Source organism: Tachyglossus aculeatus, chromosome 21 (genome assembly GCF_015852505.1).
Source record: "Tachyglossus aculeatus isolate mTacAcu1 chromosome 21, mTacAcu1.pri, whole genome shotgun sequence".
In the NCBI taxonomy this organism is placed as follows: Eukaryota; Metazoa; Chordata; class Mammalia; order Monotremata; family Tachyglossidae; genus Tachyglossus; species Tachyglossus aculeatus.
The window spans coordinates 33,752,255-33,777,647 of record NC_052086.1 but is presented as its reverse complement, the minus strand read 5'-3'; the positions used below and the strand labels follow the sequence as shown (position 1 = coordinate 33,777,647).

The 25,393-nt window shown below is 43.5% G+C and overlaps 1 protein-coding gene across 1 annotated transcript in view; it reads right to left on the bottom strand.

The window, feature by feature from the left end:
- The window catches only part of LOC119942801 (splicing factor SWAP), a 119,224-nt gene that overhangs the window by 52,624 nt on the left and 41,207 nt on the right, over positions 1-25,393 (bottom strand). Inside the window, 5 exon segments of the mRNA XM_038763758.1 lie at positions 3,138-3,368; positions 8,173-8,344; positions 14,813-14,906; positions 15,219-15,350; positions 16,502-16,739. Of these exon segments, the coding sequence (XP_038619686.1) occupies positions 3,138-3,368; positions 8,173-8,344; positions 14,813-14,906; positions 15,219-15,350; positions 16,502-16,739 (867 nt within the window).

Sequence of the window (25,393 nt, the reverse complement as noted above, 5' to 3'; positions counted from 1 at the left end):
TCCTCAACACGCTATCCAACCTTGGTTTCACAGACTCCGTCCTCTCCTGGTTCTCCTCTTATCTCTCCAGCCGTTCATTCTCAGACTCCTTTGCGGGCTCCTCCTCCCCCTCCCATCCCCTTACTGTAGGGGTTCCTCAAGGGTCAGTTCTTGGTCCCTTTCTGTTCTCTATCTACAGTCACTCCCTTGGTGAACTCATTCGCTCCCACGGCTTCAAGTATCATCTCTATGCTGATGACACCCAAATCTACTTCTTTGCCCGTTCTCTCTCCTTCCCTTCAGGCTCGTGTCTCCTCCTGCCTTCAAGACATCTCCACCTGGATGTCTGCCTGCCATCTAAAACTCAATATGTCCAAAACTGAACTCCTTATCTTCCCTCCCAAACCCTGCCCTCTCCCTGACTTTCCCATCACTGTAGACGGCACTACCATCCTTCCCGTCTCACAAGCCCGCAAACTTGGTGTCATCCTCGACTCTGCTCTCTCGTTCACCCCTCACATCCAATCCGCCACCAAAACCTGCCGGTCTCACCTCCACAACATCGCCAAGATCTGCCCATTCCTCTCCATCCAAACCGCTACCCTGTTGGTTCAATCTCTCATCCTATCCTGGCTGGATTACTGCATCAGCCTCCTCTCTGATCTCCCATGCTCCTGTCTCTCCCCACTTCAGTCTATACTTCACGCCGCTGCCCGGGTCATCTTTGTGCAGAAACGCTCTGGGCATGTTACTCCCCTCCTCAAAAATCTCCAGTGGCTACCAGTCAACCTACACATCAGGCAGAAACTCCTCACTCTTGGCTTCAAGGCTGTCCATCACCTCACCCCCTCCAACCTCACCTCCCGTCTCTCCTTCTCCAGCCCAGCCCACATCCTCCGCTCCTCTGCCGCTAACCTCCTAATCGTGCCTTGTTCTCTCCTGTCCCGCCGTCGACCCCGGGCCCACGTCCTCCCCCTGGCCTGGAATGCCCTTCCTCCACACATCCGCCAAGCTAGCTCTCTTCCTTCAAAGCCCTACTGAGAGCTCACCTCCTCCAGGAGGCCTTCCCAGACTAAACCCCCCTTCCTCTTCCCCTCCCCCCGCCCTACCTCCTTCCCCTCCCCACTGCACCTGCATATATGTTTGTACATATTACTCTATTTACTTTACTTGTATGTATTTACAAATCTATTTATTTTATTTTGTTGTCTGTCTCCCCCTTCTAGACTGTGAGCCTGTTGTTGGGTAGGGACCGTCTCTATGTGTTGCCAACTTGCATTTCCCAAGCGCTTAGTCCAGTGCTCTGCACACAATAAGCGCTCAATAAATACGATTGAATGAATGAATGAATGAATACCCATTCCATTCCCAGCTTGAGCAGTGACTAGCAGGTGGAAGGCAATCCGCTACAAGTCAAAACTCACCACTGCTCGCCAGCAGTGACAAGGGAGAGAGTTGAGGGTGGAGATGCAAGTTTACTGCGTGGAAGCAGGCAATGGTAAATTGGTTCCAAATTTTTAGCAAGAAAACTCTATGGATCCACTACCGGAATGATTGCAGATGGAGGTGGGGCGTTCTGGGGGAGATGTGTCCATGGAGTCGTTATGGGTCAGGAACGACGACAGCATTTGTCAACAAGGATTTAATCCCCATTTTACAGATGATGAAACTGAGGCGCAGAGAAGTTAAGTGATTTGCCCACTGCTACACAACAGACAGTGACAGAGCTGGGATCAGAACCCAAGTCCGTGATCTTTCCACTGGGCCACACTACTTCCCTATGCAAACACATAATAATAATAATAATAATAATCATCATCATCATCATCATAATGGTATTTCTTAAGCGCTTACCAGGCGCCAAGCACTGTTCTAAGCCCTAGGGTAGATACAAGGTAATCAGGCTGTCCCATGTGGGGCTCACAGTCTTAATCCCCATTTTACAGATGAGGGAACTGAGGCACAGAGAAGTTGCCCAAGGTCACAGAGCAGACAAGTGGCAGAGCCAGGACTAGAACCTACATCTTCTGATGCCCAAGCCTGTGCTCTTTCCGCTAAGCTACGGTGCTTCTGAAGTGCTGGGTCTCTCCTCGCTAAGCCTCCTGGCAGAAACGGGAATTCTGGGGTCTAGGCAGCAACGACACCCACCGTGGCCGGGGGCCGATGCCCTTCTCGTGGGCTCTGTGGAAGCACCTCAGTAGCACACTGCCACTGCAACGGAGGCTGAACCGAAGGAGTCCAGGAGTACTGGTACAATTGGGTTTATGATCCCTGCTCTAAATAACCCTCTACTGTGCCAAAGACAACTGTATTCAGAAAAGCTAATTAAAATAATTCAGAATTATTTTAGGCTCCAAGTCGAATTTCAGAAACGAGGAAAAACTGGTTAGCAGTTTGTCCCAAATTAATCAATTTCAACAGTCCCCCACAAACTGAAAAATTACCGACAAAAAGCACATACTGCAGCTTAAAGGGGCTCAAAAACATACATCACCAGCTTTTCCACTAATAGAGTTAACTTCTCAAAATACATGATTAACCCCATTCTGAAATAGCCCAGAGCAGTCTTTGAGTGATCATTTCATCTAAAGATCACCCATACTAAAAATATAGAAAGGCATAAAAAAGATCCACCAAACAATGCTACTGGGCAATGCATTACAATAACTAGGCAGCAACAAATTACTGAATTTGGAAGCATGCTACAGATCTGGAATTCAGCTCAAGGCACTCGGCTGTTCTATGTGAACACGTCAAAACCAAACAGCGCGCCCAGTTTTGGTACATTTAACACAACCTAGGAATAAAGCCTGAACATTGCACCCCAGGGTGGCAATCAAAACAAAGAATGCCTCATACTTTTATGCCAAATGTCAGAGCATTGTCCTTTTGCACTTAGGACTCTAACCTGACTTCTTTCAAAACGAATCTGCTGAAGGCAATCTACGGCTGCTCTGCTTAAGTGCGGAATTGGAAGTGGAAAAATGATTTAGAAATTCCTTCAAAATAACCCCCCATCACCATCCATAACCCCAGAAGAATGACAGCTCTGCTGCCTGAGAATTTGTTTCCTGGTGGCGTTACTACTTTTAGCTCATTTGCCATTTTTCACTTCTATAGTTCCTATCTTTCGAGAAGCACAAATCTGAATAAAGTACCTTGCTTGGCTTCCAGTTCCTCCTGTGTTAGTTGAGGCTTCTTTTCTTCAACAACCAAGGAGGGTGGGGCGACTGTTGGGTTTGTGGTGGAAGTAACTGTCGAACTTTCTTGGCCTTCCTTGCCCTCTTCTTCCTCATCGCTGTCGTCATCTAACTTGACGCGATTTTTTTCTAAGGGAAGTAGATCATTTTCTTTGGCTTTGATCGCAAAACTTATTGGAGCAAATGAAGCTGTGGAGAAAAGGGGATATCCGTAACAGTGACTCTTGATGCGCACATCCATCTACCACAGTAAATTAAGCTTCTGAAAATGATGATGCTCAAATGTGATTTTTTTTCTCCCCGCAATTTAAATGCAATTGATTTCACCTCTCCAATTTGTGGAAAGCGCGAAAAGCATAATTTAACATGAAACTAATCTACGAAATACTGTTTTTCTCCCAATTATGTCCCCCACCCCACTGATTGTAAGTACAATATTTTTTTCCAAATACTTAAAGATACAGTACTATTTTCCAGGATTCACCTAGATTCCTCCCCATCCCAGAAATTCACTTATTTGCTTTCAATAAATAGGAATATCAATATAATTATGTTCTGTTAACATATAAAAGATACACTTTCATATTTGCTAAAGATGTATTTTAAAGCATTCCCCATTTTATTTGCAAAGGGTGCTTCAAAGAGTAATGACTACAGGGAAAGTCAATTTCAAATTCAGCGCAAGTAGAGCTAATTTTGAAATACTTGTAGCGGCTACAACTTGAAGCCCTGTGCTCTGCATTCCACACCGCACCTTCGGAAAATGAATTCCCCCAATGGCCTGGAGCTGCACGCGGCTTTGATGCTCACATTTTCCAGTCACTCAAGTAAGAATCAAACGCTAAACTGAAGTCCACACGGCTAACCCAAATGCTAAGATAAAATCTCCAACCTGACACGATGCACTTGCTTTCTAAACATTCTCTCCAGATCAGTGGTACAAAATCAGTTATTTTAGAGATGGGGGAAAACCATCTGTCATGTTTGGCCAATTGAAATAACTAAGATCAGCCTTTCCTGACTGCGGTATGAACTTCCCTTTAATAAACTGTGGTCAAATTAAAGAAAAAAATACACAGTGGAGGAAAAAGAAGAGTTTCTATCATAACTGTTCGTGGTGGAGGAATGAAAATGGCTAGGCACAGAGAGTAATTCACGGAATATTTTATCATCATCAGTTGTGCTTACTGAGTACTACTGTGTGCAAAGCACTGAACCAAGTGCTTGGGAGAAGGTATAAAGAAGTTAGTAGATATGACAGTAGACAGTCGTGGGTTCCAATCCCGGCCCTGACACTTGTCAGCTCTGTGACTTCGGGCAGGTCACTTCACTTCTCTGTGCCTCAGTTACCTCATCTGTAAAATGGGGATTAAGACTGTGAGCCCCAAGTGTATAACTTGTATGTATCCCAGAGCTTAGAACAGTGCTTGGCACATAGTAAGCACTTAAATACCATTACTATTATTATTATTATATGATTCCCTACCTTCAAGGATCTTACACCTAGCTGGGGAGCTGGACACTGAAATAATTATACATGTGGGAAGGAAAGCGGGTTACACCTGTGATTTAGTGGTTAAGCAAGTAAGGCATAAAGTTACGTAGATAAATGGTCAAAGGTAGTTGTAAGCACACAATGCTGGAGTGGCAGTTGGCAGTGAAGGGAGAGATCAGAGGCCATGAGACCAGTGAGGAACCTGAACCTGCGAGGTGGCTGTCTGGACAGCGAGGAAGAGACAGATCTTAAGAAATGGTGTGGAAGAAAAAGCAACGGGATTTATCGACAAAATGAATAAGGAGTCGAGAGTTCAGGATAATGCCGTGGTAGGGGGTTTCAAAGATGGATGGGGGATGCTGTTGGCAACTGTTATGGGAAAGTTCGGTCAAGAAGATTTGGAAGGGAAGATGAATCCGCTCAAAAAAAAAAAAATTGATCATTAAACCGTTAGGAGAATTCGATATTAGAATCCTGCTCCCCAAGGAAAGGGAACTGTCCCTTTTATAATCTCCATACATTGCTTAGATCAGAGAAGCTGCTTAGTAAATGATGAATAAAAACCAGTATTTTAAAGTCACTTTCACGATAAGTTCTGAGGCACTCTAGACAGGCTTAAACATTAAGAGATGTGCAATATACTGAAGTGACCAATCCACTTAAAAACTTGCAATGTTTGGGGAAGCATCATAAAAACAGAAGAGCATGCTTTATTATTTGAAACTTAAAATGGTACTTATGGCCAGAGTCTTAAATTGCCTAAGTATTCTACCTGTCTTGGGTAACTTCATGTGCAAACACTTAGGACAGTGTCTTGCACACAGTAAGAACTCAATAAATACCAATGACTGATTCAAATTTACTTCAACAAGTACTTTTCGTTTTGCTGTAACTTCTTCACATCAAAATACTTCTAGCTTTTCTAGATAGTCCATCACTTTTCAGTCAAAAATATTCTCTTAGTTCCTTATAATTACGGATGTTAAGTGGTGCTGGCTACGTTTGAATGTATCAGGATTAAGGGAAAAAAAATTCTAACTTCCTCACCAGATCAATAGTGTAGCTCATGGAATGGTCACATTTTTCCTTAAAGCTATATGAAAATTAATTACTTCTAGATATTAACTATTTGGCAGAACAGAAGTGTTCACACTTTTCTCATAGGCGATAATTAATTGTTCCCCAGACAAACGGCTTTTCTACTGTACGATAAAAATGTAAAAGGACATTCACATGGGAGCACAGCAGCCAAAGCAGGCTCAATTACACCAAAAAAGAGAAGCAGCCTGGCCTGGCGGATAGAGCATGGGCCTGGGAATCAGAAGGAACTGGGTTCTAATCCCCCGCACTTGCCTGCTGGGTGACCTGGGGAAATATACGGTAAGCGCTTAACAAATACCATTATAAGAAAAATAATAGAAATTTCAAGTTAAGGTCACAATTGACTTGCTTACTACCCACTTCAAACGAAACCCTTCAATTCCTTTTCAAAGCTGCAAAAAATTATGGAACCATATATTCAGAGAAATGGACTCCCCTTCTTTGAATTCTTATTGTTACAGCAATATGTGTTACAGTAAGGAATAGACATGTTCAACTCCGTGGAATCGGCCAGAAGAGACAGCATGCCTTTGAATGGCAGTTTTGGTCGCCCAGGCCGTTCAAGCAATTCTTCCTTAGTGCATTTGGACGAAAAGTGTTTCACTGTGATTTTTTTTTGCTCCTAATTTTATTTCTACATTAGAAGTCCAAATCAAAAAAGCCATTTAAATATTTCCCATTCTTTAATGAGCTGAAAAATCATTTGTTTGTACCCAAGAAAACTACACTTCATAAAGCAGGACTTGGAAATTTAAGCTCCTTAAAGAATTCTGATTTTGGAGGACACAACTTCTCAGAAGACCCAAAAAGTTGCATGGTAAATTCCTCTTTCCAGAAACCCTTCAAGCTGCTGTCGTCCTCCCTCCTGCCCAGATTTGTGAACCCTGTGCGAGTCAGGAACTGGCTAATCTGATTATTTTGTATCTACCTCAGTGTTGAGAGCAGTTCTTGGTATACTATTATGCTCTATTTCCCCCAACTTCTCAAAATTGGCGGGAAGTCCGTTAGAGATACGCATAACTGCCTCTGAATCACCAAAATCACCCTTCTTTCTGGAAGCTTCTTGGAGTTCAGTAAATTTTTCAATTCTAAAAACCAACAGCTGGACTAAGCAATGCCCACAGATGGCATCGACAAGCTTAATACAGAGAAAGGAGGGAGAGAGAAAAGGGCAAGAAAAAGGAAGCAAGAGAAGAAAAGAGGTACGTTTAGGTGAGAACAGAGAAAGAATAGACCAAATAGACCAAATGATCACAACTGTTACCTGATGGATCACTCCTACGCGCTAAACCTACTTCTAAAAGAACCACCAACTGCATATTTGAGTTATTGCCATGAGTTGTTATAACTACGTGTACTTCTCATTTAAATAAATATTTTATGACACATTTTCCAGTTAACTAGCCAAAGGGCGCAATTTATAAGCTGGGTCAGAGAAAGGTAAACGCAGACATGCATGTTTTCCGGAGAGGATGAATGCAAATATATTCAGCAACAGGCTATACTTCTCATATCGTTTTTATACTAATGAATTTCCACATCTCCCCGCTCTAGAGAAATGTTTCACTGTTTCTCCTGTTTCACAAGGAGATTAGAGAAGCAGCGTGGCTCAGTGGAAAGAGCCCAGGCTTTGGAGTCAGAGGTCATGGGTTCAAGCCCCGGCTCTGCCACTTGTCAGCAGTGTGACTTTGGGCAAGTCACTTTACTTCTCTGGGCCTCAGTTACCTCATCTGTAAAACGGGGATGAAGACTGTGAACCCCCCCGTGGGACAACGTGATCACCCTGTAACCTCCCCAGCGCTTAGAACAGTGCTTTGCACATGGTAATCAAATCAATTGTATTTATTGACCGCTTACTGTGTGCAAAGCACTGTACTAAGCGCTTGGGAAATACAAGTTGGAAACATATAGAGACAGTCCCTACCCAACAGTGGGCTCATAGTCTAAAAGTCTAGTAAGCGCTTAATAAATGCCATTATTATTATTATTATTATTAGCTGGGTTGATCAAACTGTTGGATCTGAACTCTAATGAGGAGTTACAATGCACCTCGGTACTGAGTGAGGTTGCTAAGAGACCCCAAATCAATAGGATTGGCTCTTGTTTCAACATCTTGAGTTATTTTCCTGAAAAATTTACAATTCGAGTGCGTGTTGGGGAAAGCAGGACTGCAGCCCAGTCTATACTGAAAGTGAAAACTGACAATCCCAATCTCCAACGATGCCACATTTATAGTAGTTTTACAAGTTCCGTGCATTTCAACAACTAACTTCTCTGCCACAGAACGGCAGTAAATTCCCTAACATCTACAGGAAAATGTATCGCTTCTTTTGGTACGCTGTGAAAAGCAGCTTGGTAGTCAAAAGACTTCGGCTACTCAGAAATGTGACTACATACCTTTTACCAATTTGCCATCGCTGACAACTTTACTAGCAGAAGCATCCTTCTTCACCGCTGTCGCTCCTTTCCCGCCCACATCCGCCGACTCTTCAGACCCAGGCTCTTCCACGGCTTCACTTGAACTTTCCGGGGCAGGTTCGGCCGGAGCTTCTTCTGGCGCTGACACGGCCTATAAGTAGAGATGAAGTATTTTCACATCAGTACCTGACGGGTAGAGCCGTTCGACTGAAACACTTACAGATACTCCTAACAACCACTTAATTAGACAAGAGCATTTCAGCAGTGCTAACAGCTGAGACAGTTTCAAATTCACTGTTGCCACCGGCAGACGCAAGGCTCCAGAGTGAAAGGAAGAGCAGTAGGAGAACTTCTCCTTCCACCCTACCTCCCAAGCCCCTTCCCCAGCCCCGCAAGTGCACTGTTAATCCGTCAAAGAAATTTATTGAGCACTTACTACGTGCAGAACACTGTACTAAAAACTTGAGAGTGTACAATACAACACAGTTCGCAGACACACCCCTGCCCAAAACACTTGAGCCTTTAACATGCTCTGTGAATTATGGTCTGACACCTGATTCTTCGTGAGATTTGGATTCATTCAATCGTATTTATTGAGCACTTCCCGCGTGCAGATCACTGTACACTAAGCGCTCGGGAAGTACAACTCAGCAACACAGAGACCATTCCTGCCCATAACGGGCTCCCAGTCTAGAAGGGGTTAGTTTTAAAATTAGACTGCAACACAATCTCCGCATCCTTTCAATGGATTTCTTTTAATAATAATAATAATAATAATAATAATGGCATTTATTAAGCACTTACTATGTGCAAAGCACTGTTCTAAGTGCTGGGGAGGTTACAAGGTGCTCAAGTTGTCCCATGGGGGTGGGGGGTTCACAGTCTTAATCCCCATTTTCCAGATGAGGGAACTGAGGCACAGTGAAGTGACTTGCCCAAAGTCACACAGCTGACAAGTGGCGGAGCCAGAATTTGAACCCATGACCTCTGACTCCAAAGCCTGGGCTCTTTCCACTGAGCCACCTGGGCATTCAGAGTTAAGAACTGTAGTTCAGGCTATTTTAGAAGTGGTCTGGGTTTATACACTGTTCTCAAATCACTTCCTTCTACAACATGTGGCTCACCTCCCCCATCCTCTCCTCTTTCCTTACCCCGTGAATATTGTGAAGGTGGAAAGTAGACGAAACTGAATATCTTTATGTTTTAAAACATTTACATCTAGTCACTCTTCCCTTTCCTCATGAATATCATGTGTTTAAAGAAGAAAGTGAAAACCGGATACACATGTCTAGCTTCCACAAAACCTATGACTGGGCTAACATTTTAGGAAATTTATGCATGCTTGCGAACAAAAATTATACAGGGCATGCATGAGGTGGGTGAAAAATCTCAAGTCTTGCATCAGCTCTACAATCAATCACTGATATTTATTGGGTTACTACAGTGTGCAGAAAACCCTACTAAGCACCTGGGACAATACAGCAGGACTGGATCAGAACCGGAGACATTTGTTTGGCAATCCTCCTCCACCTCATCCCTCTCCTTCTTTCTGGGTAGCTATCTGACATAACCCAGTAAATCAGAAAAGGTCAGAAAGCGATTAATTTCAATAGTTACATCGAGTCCTGCCACTGAATAAATCGACTGAATGAATGAATGAATAGCTGTGATCTTGAACACGGTTCTCTGGCTCTGCTTCCACTCTACCTGATCAGGATATTATAGAAATGAAAATAGACGTAAAAGGGACCTCTTACAAAGAAAGGCGCCACAAAATTAAAGGTAGCAAACATAACAAGTTAACCATAGTACAGCAATAGGGTGAAACTATATTTTCATAATTTTGCCCATTTTATTCATCCTCCTCCTTGGCAAACTTCTGGATTGTCATACAATTTTAGGTTCTATATCACATTTGACAGTTTAAAAGCCATTACAGGGATTTTTCTTGTGTGTGTGGGAACAATGCCTAATCAATCTTTTAGCTCGCTAGCCTGTGGCTGGGGATGTGCAGAATCCTTAACAAAAGACTTCAATTAAAGGAGAAATGAAGAAACCCAATCAGCTACCTCAAATAAAGCCTACCTATCTTGGGAAGCGATAATTAAAACTGTCAAGACACAGCTCGGTAGTGCTTGAGCTGCAACTTCATTCATTGTTTTGATGTAATATGGCGTACGTAAAATTGAAAACGACTGTTTACATATTTTAACAATAATTAAGTGGAGGGCTTTTAATACACAGCTTGAGAACTGGGGGGAGTTATTTCGTGACAAAATCATCCATCTGACTTTGAAAACTCACAAAGTCTCAAGGAAATGTGCAAGCCTTATGTTACTAGCACTGCACATTACAGATTGATAGGGGTGCAGTCAAACCTGGAATACAAACATAAAAAGCCTTGCCCTTTCCTTCGTTCAGTCACACAGCTGCCCATTTGTCAGTAACAGAAGTTGGGCAGGTTTATGGAGGAAGCGGGTGGCAAAGATTTTTTTTTGCTTGAAATACAGCAGAAACTGAAAGGAGAGTGCTTTCACAACTGGAACTCTTCCCTAGCATCACTACTTTGCCTTACCCCTTACCAGGAAAGAGACACCAAAATAACCGCACAGTGCAGCAGTTTGCATTCTGTCAACTTTTCAGTAATAATTATAATTATGGTATTTGTTAAGTGGTTTCTATGTGTTCTAAGCTGTTCTAAGCGCAGGGGTAGGTAATTAGGCTGTCTCACGTGGGGCTCACAGTCTTAATCCCCATTTTACAGATGCGGTAACTGAGCCACAGACAAGTTAAGTGGCTTGCTCAAGGTCACACAGCAGACAAGTGGCAGAGCCGGGATTATAACCTGACTTCCAAGCCTGTGTTCTCTCCACTGAGCGACACTGCTTTCCAGAACAGTAACAAAGCCGAATTCCTGGTGACAATCAAGATAACGATGACAACTGACAAGCATACATCGATGGGGTGGCTGCATCAGTAGCCCCCGAACTCCCAGAAGTAGCACTGTAATTACTTATTTCTCTTCTGACCCAAATCAGAGGTGGCGAAAGATAAACAAATCTCTACTAAACTGACTTCAATTACTCCACCTCAATCAATGGTGTTTACTGAGCGCTTTCAGCATGCGGAGCACTTTATTAAGTGCTTGGGAGAGTACAATACAAATAGAGATGGTAGACGTTCTCTGCACATAAAGAGCTTCATACAGCAGAACTGGATCAGAACCAATGAGACATCTGTTTGGCAATCCTCCTCCACTTCATCATTCGTTCAATCATATTTATTGAGTGCTTACTGTGTGCAGAGCACTGTACTAAGCACTCCTTTCTGGGCAGCTATCTGCCATAACCCAGTAAACCAGGAAAGGTCAGAAAGTGATTAATTTCAGTAGTTACATCGAGTCCTGCCACTGAATAAATCTGACAATGAATGAGTAGCTGTGATCTTGAGCAAAGTTCTCTTGCTCTGCTTCCACTCTACCTAATCAGGATATTATAGAAATGAAAATATATGCAAAACGGACGTCTTTCAAAGAAAGACACAGGACACTCAATCGTAGTTTTGGTATGGTTATTAAGATAATGGTGGTATTTATTAAGCACCTACAATGTGCTGAGCACTCCTCCAAATGCTGGAGTAGACAAAAGATCCGTCCCTATCCCACCCAGGGTTATTGATATTCACTGTGCTCGCGATACTTCACTCGATACTACCACCACCCAAAATTGTAGTTTTTCTTTCCCTCCACTAAAAATAAGGCAAATCTCATGATACGTAAGAAAGTTTGCCTAATTTTAGGGACAGTTATAATGCCAGAGCATTCCGAGGGAAATAATGGAACTTTTTGTACACATTGTACATTCTGCCGTGCTAGGCGACGATGTCGATTCCAGTTGGGAACTATGGAAGCGACTCAGTTCTGAGACTTGGAGGCTGCGAACCTTGGCAGCAGAATTGATTACGGTGCTAGTGGCTTGTGCGGCATCATTTTATAATAATCTCGTCTCTGCCGGTCGGTCCTCCCGTGGGGCCCGGAGTGCAGCGAACGAGGAGGTGGGCGAGTCCACGGCAAAATGCCCACAGAGGACGTTCACACGTGGGCCTATTTCTGGCTGAAGTGCCCCAGGGATACAGTGAAAACGATGCCGGGGCCTAGCTCCAATCAACCAATCAATCAATCGTATTTACTGAGCGCTTTCTGTGTGCAGAGCACTGTACTAAGCGCTTGGGAAGTAGCTCCAGGACCCTGCCAGCCGCTGGATTTGCGGCTGCAAAGTCAGCCGGCTCCTTTTCGAGATTCCTGCCGGGTCTGTCTACTCGGGGAACGCTCCAGGTAGTTCTTCGGTCAGAAACTTTCATCACTAACGGCACAGTTCCGAGACAAAAGTCTAAGGCTCCCAATTCCAAGAATGGTGCTTACTGCATTGGAGACAATCCCAGGGTATTCCCCAACACTTCAGCGGTAGGAAGAGTGTTTACTCAATGCCCACTGAGTGCAATTCACTGTACTATGCACTTGGGAAGTACAAAACAGACAAAGGATGCATTCCCTGTCCATGAGGAGCTCGCGCTCTAATAATGGAAGCAGACATAAAAGGTTTTGAGGCATAATCAAAACAAATAATTGATAGTAAGAGGGAACAAATGCCCAGACCTAATCACAACAAATAATTGATAGTAAGAGGGAACAAATGCCCAGGCCTAATCACAACAAATAATTTATAGTCAGAGGGAACAAATGCCCAGGTCTAAGTCCCGAGGGTAAGTTTAAATTCAACCATATTGAGTGCTTACTATTTAATAACAACAATAATAATGATGGTATTTGTTAAGGGCTTACTATGTGCAAAGCACTGTTCTAAGCGCTGGGGGGATACAAGGCGATCAGGTTGTCCCACGTGGGGCTCACAGTCTTAATCCCTATTTTACAGATGAGGGGACTGAGGCACAGAGAAGTGAAGTGACTTGCCCAAAGTCACACAGCTGACAATTGAACCCATGACCTCTGACTCCAAAGCCCGGGCTCTTTCCGCTGAGCCACTCTGCTTCTATTTGCATAAGTATGGGTACAAAAAAGTAGCTAAGTACTAAATACTTATCCACTAGATATATCTTATGGGTTTTTATTACTTATGATCCTGGACATTAATCGGGACAGGCATGCCAGAGGATCTGGAGTACGGTGAGGGCCGGGGATTTTTGGATTTGGGGAGGAAAGGGGTTTCAAACTGGGGGAAAGGTGTAAGCAAGGGGACGGTGATGGCAATTACGAGTGAAGTACGCTTAGGTTAGCTTGGGAATGAGGAAAGGGGATTGGAGAGTAGCTGGTGAAGAGAACAGACATGTAAGGTGGGGTGCATTGGTGGAGAACCTTGAAACCAATTAGGAATTTTCCCTTAATGACACCTGAAGACTGTGTGCCCTGGACTGCATGCTCAATATGGGCAGGGAATGTGCCTGCTAATTCTGTTGTATGGTGCCCCCCCCCCCCCAAGTGCTTAGTACAGTGCTCTGCACATAATAAGCCCTTAATAAAGGTCGACTGACCTTGCTTTTTACACAGAGATTTTACTTGAGGCGGACACGGAAAGTCAGTGGAGGCTTTGAGGAATGGAAAGATGTGTCCCAAGTGATGCTCCAGGAAGATCCGTGCGGGAGCTCAGTGGAAAGAGGCCGGGCTTTGGAGTCAGAGGTCATGGGTTCAAATCCCGGCTCCACCACTTGTCAGCTGTGTGACCCTGGGCAAGTCACTTCACTTCTCTGTGCCTCAGTTACCTCTTCTGTAAAATGGGGTGTAAGACTGTGAGCCCCACGTGGGACAACCAGATCACCTTGTAATCTCCCCAGCGCTTAGAACAGTGCTTTGCACATAGTAAGCACTTAATAAATGCCATTATTATTATTATTATTATTATTACTGACTGGAGAGGGGAATGAACTCAGGCCAGGGATACCTGGAAGGAGGCCGAGAGAACAGCCTCGCCATAAAATGACCAGAACTTGTACCACACTGGGATCTGTTAGAGAGGACAGGAACAACGGAACCGGGAGATATTCGGTAGGAAGATCCAGGAGAGTTTAGGTGGAATTCAATTTAAAGGTTGGACTACATGACCACTGGAAGTCTCTTCTGTCTAGGATTCTTTAAGATCATATAATTTACAAATTGAAACAATGCCTCTGCTCTTGCCAAATCAACAGCTTCTAGGTATTATAATTTTCTAAAACATAGGGTTCCCTTGGCTGCATCATTAGAGACTCACTGTGGGCAACTCTCCCTATTAATAGCTGGAGGAAGTTGTTTCAGTTTCATTTTACCTAGTTTTAATTCCTTCAAATGTATTTTATTTAAAAAAATCACCACAGAAGTCTTGAAAATTGTTTCTACACAGTCAGGTTTCTAATCAACTGCTAAGAATAAGTAAACAGTTCTAAATTATGCTTTGGAAAAGATAGGAATGTACAAATTTAACTTGCCAGGTATGCTATATTGAAATGAAAATAAATGCTCTTCTCAATAGTCCTTTCTCCCAAAACAAATCTAAAGAGCACTTCAAAAATGTATTTTCATGAATGAAAGAAGATTTTCTCATTTTCCCCACCCCTTTTATTAATATACCTGTTTGCTTTCGCCTCCTTCTTTTTGAAGGTAGAACTGTTTCTTAAATTCATAGTAGGGATTATACTGGTGCCATGGTTGCAAGAACTCAAATCTGTTATCAACAGAAGGATAAAAGTCATTGGTGAAACACAAGAATATTGCACATAATCAAGTCCCTTTCTGCCAGCTCAGGCATGGGTTGAAGCTCAGAAATAATACGGTTTAAACCTAAAGTCCCGGGGACATCTTTAAAAGCAGGGGTTTAGCTCTCTCTCTCTCTCTCTCTCTCTCTTTTTTAACAGCCCAATTCTAGGCTTGCCATTAATTTACAAGGTACATTTTCCCTCACGTGTGCGTTGAGGAAAAAACAATAATCATAAAGTAAGATAAAATAAGGCAAAATTACAAAACTGCTGGATCTCACCTCTGGTCATTCTTGGCACGAACGCTGGTCTCAAATTTAATTCCATTCCGAGCGACATATTCTGCAAGCTTGTCGATAACAGGCTGAATATCCGGAGGCGGGGGAATAATGGCAACCACTGGAGTGAGAGGGCTGAGAAAGAAAAACAGCAACAACAACAACAACAACAAAAAAAACACACGTCCGTTATTGCTTCAAGGTATACAAGATTCAAACTAAATTCCATCAGGCTCCTGAGTTCTGATGAAGGATTATTTTAGTACCCCCTTTATCATACCTTTCTTCCTCCACAAGAATGGCACATATTTAACAGCCAGACAGATACTTTAGATAATCACGCTACTAAATCAATCGTATTTATTGAGCGCTTACTGTGTGCAGAGCACTGTACTAAGCGCTTGGGGAGTACAAGTTGGCAACATAGAGAGACAGTCCCTACCCAACAGTGGGCTCACAGTCTAAAAGAATAATGATGGCATTTGTTAAGTGCTTACTATGTGCAAAGCACTGTTCTAAGCGCTGGGGGGGGATACAAGGTGATCAGGTTGTCCCACGTGGGGCTCACGGTCTTAATCCCTATTTTACAGATGAGGTCACTGAGGCTCAGAGAATAATAATAATACTAATAATAATGTTGGCATTTGTTAAGCGCTTACTATGTGCAAAGCACTGTTCTAAGCGCTGGGGGGGCTACAAAGTGATCAGGTTGTCCCATGTGGGGCTCACGGTCTTAATCCCTATTTTACAGATGAGGTCACTGAGGCTCAGAGAATAATAATAATAATGTTGGCATTTGTTAAGCGCTTACTATGTGCAAAGCACTGTTCTAAGCGCTGGGGGGGCTACAAAGTGATCAGGTTGTCCCATGTGGGGTTCACAGTCTTAATCCCCATTTTACAGATGAGGTCACTGAGGCTCAGAGAAGTTAAGTGACTTGCCCACGGTCACACAGCAGACATGTGGCAGAGTCGGAATTCGAACCCCTGACCTCGGCCTCCAAAGCCCGTGCTCCTTCCACTGAGCCACGCTGCTACTAGATGACATTCCTCTCTTCACGGAAACCTGAAACTTGGGCTTTTGAGCCCCCCGTTGGGTAGGGACTGTCTCTATATGTTGCCAATTTGTCCTTCCCAAGTGCTTAGTACAGTGCTCTCCACATAGTAAGCGCTCAATAAATACGATTGATTGATTGATTGGTCCAAGTTAAATGTGAATATAATCCAGTGTCCCGAAATGAACAAATATTGACTGCCGTGGGCGTGAACGTCACAGAAAAAGCAAACCTGGTAGAAGCAGTGCTGGTAGTCACCCCACTACTTGACTCCGTTGTTGTTGGGGGTGGTGGGGGGGTAGTTCCCGGGGGCGGGGGTGCTGTTGTGACGCCTGTAGTGCTTGATACAGTCACCCCTGCTGGGAGGGCACTGTAGTATGTGGCCACGTCGATTCCCGGCGGGGGAGGCGCGAGGCAGTACGTCCCGTCGGGTAACATGTAGTAGCTATAATACATGGCCGCTACTGTTGCTGTTTAAAATAAAAAAAACACATAGGACTTTCGTGAGGGGGGGACGGAGCAAAATGACGGGTCAGTCTGGGCAACAGACACGAGGAGACTTCATAGCCCATGGCAAGGGGAACAACAACAACCACCCTAACAATAATACGGCGATAACTGGGCTATTTGTTAAGTGGTTAGGTGTCAATCAATCAATCAATCGTATTTAGTGAGCGCTTACTGTGTGCAGAGCACTGTACTAAGCGCTTGGGAAGTACAAGTTGGCAACATATAGAGACGGTCCCTACCCAACAGTGGGCTCACAGTCTGAAGGAGTCAAGCACTGTGCTAAGTGCTGGGCTAGCGCCAAACTCGTTTTTCGTATCCCAGGTGGTGTTCCCCATGTAGTGCTTGTATTTCCCAAGCGCTTAGTACAGTGCTCTGCACACAGTAAGTGCTCAATAAATACGATTGGATGAATGAATGTAGAGAAAGTTGCTTATGTGAGCCCATTGTTGGCCTCTATATGTTGCCAACTTATACTTCCCAAGCGCTTAGTACAGTGCTCTGCACACCGTAAGCGCTCAATAAATATGACTGACTGAATGAATGTCAACACCCTTTGATTAAATGAAGCAGGCATACTGAAGGTGGCACTTAGCATGTCATACGCACTGTCAAATGGCAAACTGAATGGGTATGAAGAGCTAACATTATAAGCATGTATGAGAAGTATTCAAATGGGATACATTCCCCAGAGAAGGTAAGGTTCTTCAAAACTTTTCTAATATCCCACCACATAACCTCATTCCTGTAGAGAAGCAGTGGAAAGAGCATGGGCTTTGGAGTCAGAGGTCATGGGTTCAAATCCCAGCTCCACCACCTGTCAGCTGTGTGACTTCGGGCAAGTCACTTAGCTTCTCTGGGCCTCAGTTACCTCATCTGGAAAATGGGGATTAAGACTCTGAGCCCCACGTGGGACAACCTGATCACCTTGTAACCTCCCCAGCGCTTAGAACAGTGCTTTGCACATAGCAAGCACTTAATGAATGCCATTATTATTATTATTTAAAAAGAAAAGGAGGAAAAAAAGTCCACCATATATTCACATCAAAGATTTGCTTTTTAATGGTATTTGTTAAGGGCTCACTATGTGCCAGGTACCATACTACGTGCTGGGGTAGATGATAATAACAATAATAATAATGATAATGATAATGGCATTAGTTAAGCGCTTACTATGTGCCGAGCTGGATAAAAGCTAATCAGTTAGACACAGTCCACGTCCCACAGGCTTAATTGCCATTTAACAGATGGGGTAACTGAAGTCCAGAGAAGTTGAGTGACTTGCCCAAGGTCACAAAGCAGACATGTGGTGGATCTGGGCCTGGAAACCAGGTCCTTATGACTCGCAGGCCTGTACTCTATCCATTAAGCCACGCTGTTTCTGCTTCTATTTCTTCTGTATTTACCAGCAAAATGGGTGAAATACTTGAAAGGGGCATTCTAGACCATTGAACTGCTTCCATTACTACGACTAGAGTACATCTGTTTGTCTCAAAAAACACTTACAAAAAGTCACATGCCTCTCACTAGGTTACCCAGCAAAAGTAAACATCATTTTGCAGAACACGAGAAAGTTCCACTTTATGATTAAGGAATATTCCTTTAAACGTGAGTCATATTTGCAATACATACGCTTGGCTCGGATTGCATTCGTATTAAACTGAACCCTTAAGTGAACCGAGAAGACTTTCCCAATTAATTCATCTGAAAATCAAAGCCTGTAGAAATTTTCGAAACTTTTACATTTAGGAAGGTTTTCAGTGGTAGCTGCTGAGCTGGATAAAGCAACACGGAAGAATGTCAATTTCAGAAGCTGGAATTATAGGCTTGCTGTCGAATTGGACTAGTTGCATAATTCATACATGCTTCAGGCATAATATAATGCAATTATGTAGAGCTTTCCTTTCAGAAACCTGCCAAACCAACCCTGTCCTATTTTACAGCTGTTTATGACTTACTTTATTAATTATATATGTACAAATACCTAATATATTAGATCCTGGCTTGATGTAACACTGGCTCACAAATTTCTCTTGTGGGAACGAGGCTGGTACTTTGTCCCTGGGGTACCAGCTTTGCATTTTGAATTTGGGATGGAGCACTGACGAAGCAGGAGGAAAGGAGGTGAGAAAGGAGAGAAGAGTGGAGAATGGAGGAGAAAAAGGGAGAGAAGAGGGGTAAAGGAGCTGCTTCTCTAATACCTTATTCAGTAAGGATGGCAATTACACTCATACTTCCCAGCTGTGCATTTCAGGGTTCATCATCATCATCATCAATCGTATTTATTGGGTTGGAAGAAATGGGCACCTGAAACCATGTCTTTTAGTCCTACTGTACTCCCTCACAAGCCTAATAAAGTGTTCTGTCCCCAGCAGATGGTGAAAATAAGAATTTACTCTCCCTGCCGGCCCACCTCCTCTTCCTCTACTGCATCTCACATCTCAATTTGTACATATTTATTACTCTATTTATTTCACCCGTACATAACTATTCTATTTATTTTATTTTGTTAGTATGTTTGGTTTTGTTCCCTGTCTCCCCCTTTTAGACTGTGAGCCCACTGTTGGGTAGCAACTGTCTCTATATGTTGCCAACTTGTACTTCCCAAGCGCTTAGTACAGTGCTCTGCACACAGTAAGCGCTCAATAAATACGATTGATTGATTGATTGATCTCACTGAGGCTGTGTAACCAGGCCAGCTGGCTGTCTTGCCCCTGCCCCCAAAGCCCCCGAACCTGGAGGGCTGAAAATAATTTCTCTCCCCCTTCCCAGTCTGGGGCTGTTGATGCCATCTTTATCAGCGTGGCTCAGTGGAAAGAGCCTGGGCTTTGGAGTCAGAGGTCATGGGTTCAAATCCCGGCTCCGCCACTTGTCAGCTGTGTCACTTCTCTGGGCCTCGGTTCCCTCATCTGTAAAATGGGGATGAAGACTGTGAGCCCCTCGTGGGACAACCTGATTACCTTGTATCTACCCCAGCGCTTAGAACAGTGCTTTGCACATAGTAAGCGCTTAACAAATCCCCATTTGTTAACTTCTCAACGGAGAAGCAGCGTGGCTCAGTGGAAAGAGCATGGGCTTTGGAGTCAGAGGTCATGGGTTCGAATCCCGACTCCGCCACATGTCTGCTGTGTGACCTTAGGCAAGTCACTTAACTTCTCTGAGCCTCAGTTCCCTCATCTGTAAAATGGGGATTAAGACTGTGAACCCCACATGGGACAACCTGATCACTTTGTAACCCCCCCAGCGCTTAGAACAGTGCTTTGCACATAGTAAGTGCTTAACAAATGCCAACATTATTATTATTATTATTATTATTAAATACCAACATTACTATTATTATTATTATTATTATTCAAGAGGCAGTGGCTTGAGGGTTGGGCCCCAGTCAGGCCAGCTGAGCCTAGTCTGCCCAGAGGACGTTAAACAGCCTCTGCAGTCAGGGGCTCTGGATGGTTTGTCTTCACGATTTCCAAGGATGGGAGTAGCCTCTGGCCTGGCCTAATCCAGGGAGGATGCCCCAAAGCCAAACTGCAAGCCCTAGGATGGAATTGGGGGGGTGAGTGGGGGCACAATCTGCAGGCAAGTACAAGATATGGAGAAGGCTAGCTAAAACTGCCTCCCCTGCCCCCCAATCTTCCCCCTTCAGCTGCCACACCACAACAGTGATTGACTCTCACCTTCCCCTACTGAGCTGGAGTCTACAGTTCATTCTGCAGACTATTTTTAACACAAAGTCCTACTACAGTATCATACAACTGGATCTTTGGTTAAAAAAAAGGGGGGGGAGATCATCATCAATCATATTTATTGAGTGCTTACTATGTGCACAGCACTGTACTAAGCGCTTGGGAAGTACAAATTGGCAACATATAGAGACAGTCACTACCCAACAGTGGGCTCACAGTCTAAAAGGGGGAGACGGAGAACAAAACCAAACATACTAACAAAATAAAATAAACAGAATAGATATGTACAAGTAAAATAAATAGAGTAATAAATATGTACAGACATATATACATATATACAGGTGCTGCGGGGAAGAGAAGGAGGTAAGATGGGGGGATGGAGAGGGGGACGAGGGGGAGAGGAAGGAAGGGGCTCAGTCTGGGAAGGCCTCCTGGAGGAGGTGAGCTCTCAGTAGGGCCTTGAAGGGAGGAAGAGAGCTAGAGATGAACTACCAAAAGACCTATTGATTAAACAAACTTATTTAGAGAACTGCAAAGAACTTCTCAGAGTTTCTGCTTGGATCAACAGCCAAACTCATTAAGTAGTCTGTTAGGTAAAATGGTTAACCACCCCAGATCTGCACATGGCTGAAGGGGGTTTAGGGGGCACCAGACAATCCCTCCCTAACCTCAAGAGATGAGTCATATCTCGGCAGAGGGAAATCAGGAACCATCGGGTCATCTCTTTTACTATTTTCCCCTGACGCAAATGCCCAGATTCCTCCTCGTCAGTGAATCATCTCAGAAAACACCACGGTTTTTTTCTAGCTTTCAGGGACACCCTAGCCTCCCATAGGGCCATAATTGGCTGGGGTTGAAAAAACTTCCAGAAGGTGACTTTACAGGGCTGTGTGGAACAAGGTATCTCACTTTAATTACTAAATGATACGCTGTAAAATCATTTATTTACATTAATGCCCTTCTCCCTATAGAACGTAAGCTCACTGTAGGCAAGAAGCACATTTACCATTTTATTTATTTTATTCCGCTTATCCCTGGTATTGTACTCTCCCAAGTGCTTGGTACAGTGCTCTGCTCAGAGTAAGCACTCAGTAAAATAGTTCCTACTCCCAGGGGACCTACAATGGAAAACTTAGGCAAGGTGAGATAAACATATGTACAGTAGAACCACACAGCCCTGCCCTTCCTTTCCCATCACAATGTATTTCAGTTTCATCTTAGTGCTTTTTTGAACGATGACTGCAGTGTGAAAGTGTGTCTTTGAAAATAACTTGTGAATAATTGCGTCTTCAAAAATAACTTGTGAATATGTTGTTGCTTCGAAAGTTCCAAAATTTATGGCAGAAATCAAGCTACAAGCTCTTTCTGCAAAAGCATGTCAAATTAAGAGCAGAATTAAGATATGGAGGCCAGAGCCCATGAGGTTAAATAGGCACTTTGATGTGCGTAATAAGTGGCAACCCATCTTGATAGTGCACTCTGAAAATATTTTTTTATTCAAGGATTTAACAAATGCTTTCCCAATAAGAATTCCCTACTTATTATAGCCGGAGAACCTCATATACATACTGTTCCAAACTATAGGATTTGCATTCTTGCAAAATTCTGTGCTAAGAAAAACTTGCACTGTATTACTCACTCCATCCGACGTCTCGTGCCTGAGCACAAACGGTTCTGTCTGACACGGCAGCCGGCTGTATACACTGTATGTGGAACTTCTTTAATGGTATTTATTAAGCACGTACTATGTGCCAGACGTTATACTAAGCGCTGGGTAGAAACAATCCATGGCCCTCATGGGGCTCACATTAAATCCCTATTTTACAGAAGAGGTAACTGAGGGACAGAAGTAACTTGCCCAAGGTCGCAAAGCTGACAAGTGGAAGAGCCGAGATTAGAATCCAGGTCCTTCTGCCTCCCAAGCCTATCATCATCATCAATCGTATTTATTGAGCATTTACTGTGTGCAGAGCACTGTACTAAGCGCTTGGGAAGTACAAGCTGGCAACATATAGAGACAGTCCCTACTCAACAGCGGGCTCACAGTCTAGAAGGGGGAGACAGACAACAAAACATATTAATAAAATAAAATAAATAGAATAAATATGGCTCACAGTCAGTTAATAATAATGGCATTTATTAAGCATTTACTATGTGCAAAGCACTGTTCTAAGCACTAGGGAGGTTACAAGGTGATCAGGTTGGCCCACGGGGGGCTCACAGTCTTAATCCCCATTTTACAGATGAGGTAACTGAGGCCCAGAGAAGTTAAGTGACTTGCCCAAAGTCACACAGCTGACAAGTGGTGGAGCCGGAATTTGAACCCATGACCTCTGACTCCAAAGCCCGGGCTCTTTCCACTGAGCCACGCTGGAGATGTGGCCTTATCTCCCAATGAGCATTTTAGCCAAAACAGTCGTGAAAACATTCATTATGGCTGAACTGAGTGTGTCTAGGGTAAGTGATTTTTCTAGGTAACACAAACATACCAGAAATCAAAGTGCTTTGCACAGAGTAAGCACTCAATCAATACGAATGAATGAATGAATCAAAGGGGACTTCATTTCCAGTCTGGGGGAGAAGCAGCATAGCCTAGTAGATAGAGAAGGGCCCTAGAAGTCAGAAGGACATGGGTTTTAATCCCCAGCTATACCACTTGTCTGCTGTGTGCCCTTGGGCAAGTCCCTTCACTTCTCTGTGCCTCAGTTCTCTCATCTATAAAACAGGGATTGCGATTGTGAGCCCAACGTTGGATAGGGACCGTGTCCAACCCGACTAGCCTGTATCTACCCCAGCGCTTAGTACAGTGCCAGGCACATAGAAAGCACTTAATGAATACCCACCCCCCCGACGCCCCCAAAAAAGAGCAGAGTAAGTGGACAAAAGCCTGACTTTCCAACCTGGGAATATTGTAATGCTTATGCACGGTTAGCCCAAAGCAACGAGATGCCTGAAGACCGAACCATAATGTGCCTTTATACACTTTGCTGATGAAACTCTTGAAATGTTCTATTTTATCTGTTTATCCCCTGTTTTGGTTCATTAATTGTTGACACCCATCCACCTCCTCTCTGAGTTCGAGGGCCAAGGTCCATGTGAGTTAATAGCTATTTGTTCTTCCCAATGTTTTGCAGAGTAAGCACTTAAATGATGTTGACTATTACTCTAAAGGGAAACTGTCCTACACTGCAAGTATTTAGGAGCCAAGAAACTGCAATGACGATGTAGTAAAAAAAACAACAACAACTCTGGAAAAGAATACTTTTTCCAGCCTGTAGTTTTGTTGTGGGCAGGGAATGTGTCTACCAACGGTTACACTGTTTTTCTCCCAAGCGCTCAATAAACATGATGGATTGCTTTTCTTCTTTTAAAAGTCTCTCAAAATACAGATACTGTGCATTTTAAATAGCTTGAGAACCACAGAAAAACAGAAGATACCCCTAAAAATGAGATCTGCATATGTGATAAGCTTTCAAAAGCAAAATAAGGTTATGTCGGTCCCACAGTTGCTTAGTTAGGTACTGCTGTAGTCGTTTGGTATTGTATGACAGTTCAACCCTTGTTTGAAATTTAGGGAATTTATTTAGTAGCAAATTGGTTATCGGCTCCAAAATCTCTGTTTAAACAACAGAGTTTTTCTTTGGCTTTTGCTTTGACTGACACAGGTAATTACAACTCACAAAATCTATTACACCAAGAAATATAGCATCCCAGCAGGGAAAATAGGTGCTCTCAGGCAGCCTCTGAATCACACTGAATCTACCCGTTCAAAATTTGTACAGAAAGACAAAGAGAACCACAATATAGCCACCGTGTTTTGACCTTCCTGAGATCCGATTCAAAACATTTCTGAGAAAAACATATTTCTAGTTTTGCTTTGTTTGTGTTCCGCAATTTTCCATCAAATTCATGCGTTTGACCTGAAGAGAAAGCTCTGCCCAGTAATTTACCTAGCTAAATTACTAGTAAGAGAAAAAGCCTCCTGTAATACAGAAATGTAACTTTCATATATCTGAGGAGGAAAAAACGTTATTGCTTGAATTGCTTTCTTCTATTCCCTCCTTTCTGGCTAGGTAATAACCTTTCAATTGTAAAGCTTATTACCGTTCCCAACCCCCCCCTTAGAACTACAATTTATAACTCAAAAAAACTATGATATTAAGAAAATCCTCTACGAGCCTGGTCTCCTGAGCTGCTAAAAGGTGCTTGGGAGCACCAGATGGGAAAGAAACCTCCCTCTGCCTCTTTTCTTATTATCTGCTTGAAGCTGGCAGCCTCCACCCTTCCTAATATGCCCCTTACAAAAAGCAAGGGGAGTGATGTGGACTACAGAATCCTCAGGAACCCATGCTTGTCACCTTGGCGACCAGTGGCATCATCACCAATCGTATTTATTGAGCGCTTACTATGTGCAGAGCACTGTACTAAGTGCTTGGGAAGTCCAAGTTGGCAACATATAGAGACAGTCCCTACCCAACAGTGGGCTCACAGTCTAAAAGGGGGAGACAGAGAACAAAACCAAACATACTAACAAAATAAAATAAATAGAATAGATATGTACAAGTAAAATAAATAAATAGAGTAACAAATGTGTACAAACATATATACAGGTGCTGTGGGGAAGGGAAGGAGGTAAGATGGGGGGGTGGAGGGGGGGGGACGAAGGAAGGGGCTCAGTCTGGGAAGGCCTCCTGGAGTAGGTGAGCTCTCAGTAGGGCCTTGAAGGCATTCCTTAAGCATACACCCAAGGACGAAAAAATAACCTTGAAATGGGCACGGGGGACAGGGACACAAACAATCACTTCCCTGCAAGTCCATAGTGATGTCCAAACTAGGACTTGGGCTCAGCGGTCATTAAGGGGAAAGGCTGAGTATCATGACAGAAACTGTGGGGACCTCACAGGCTATCTGACGCCCAACGGATAAATTAA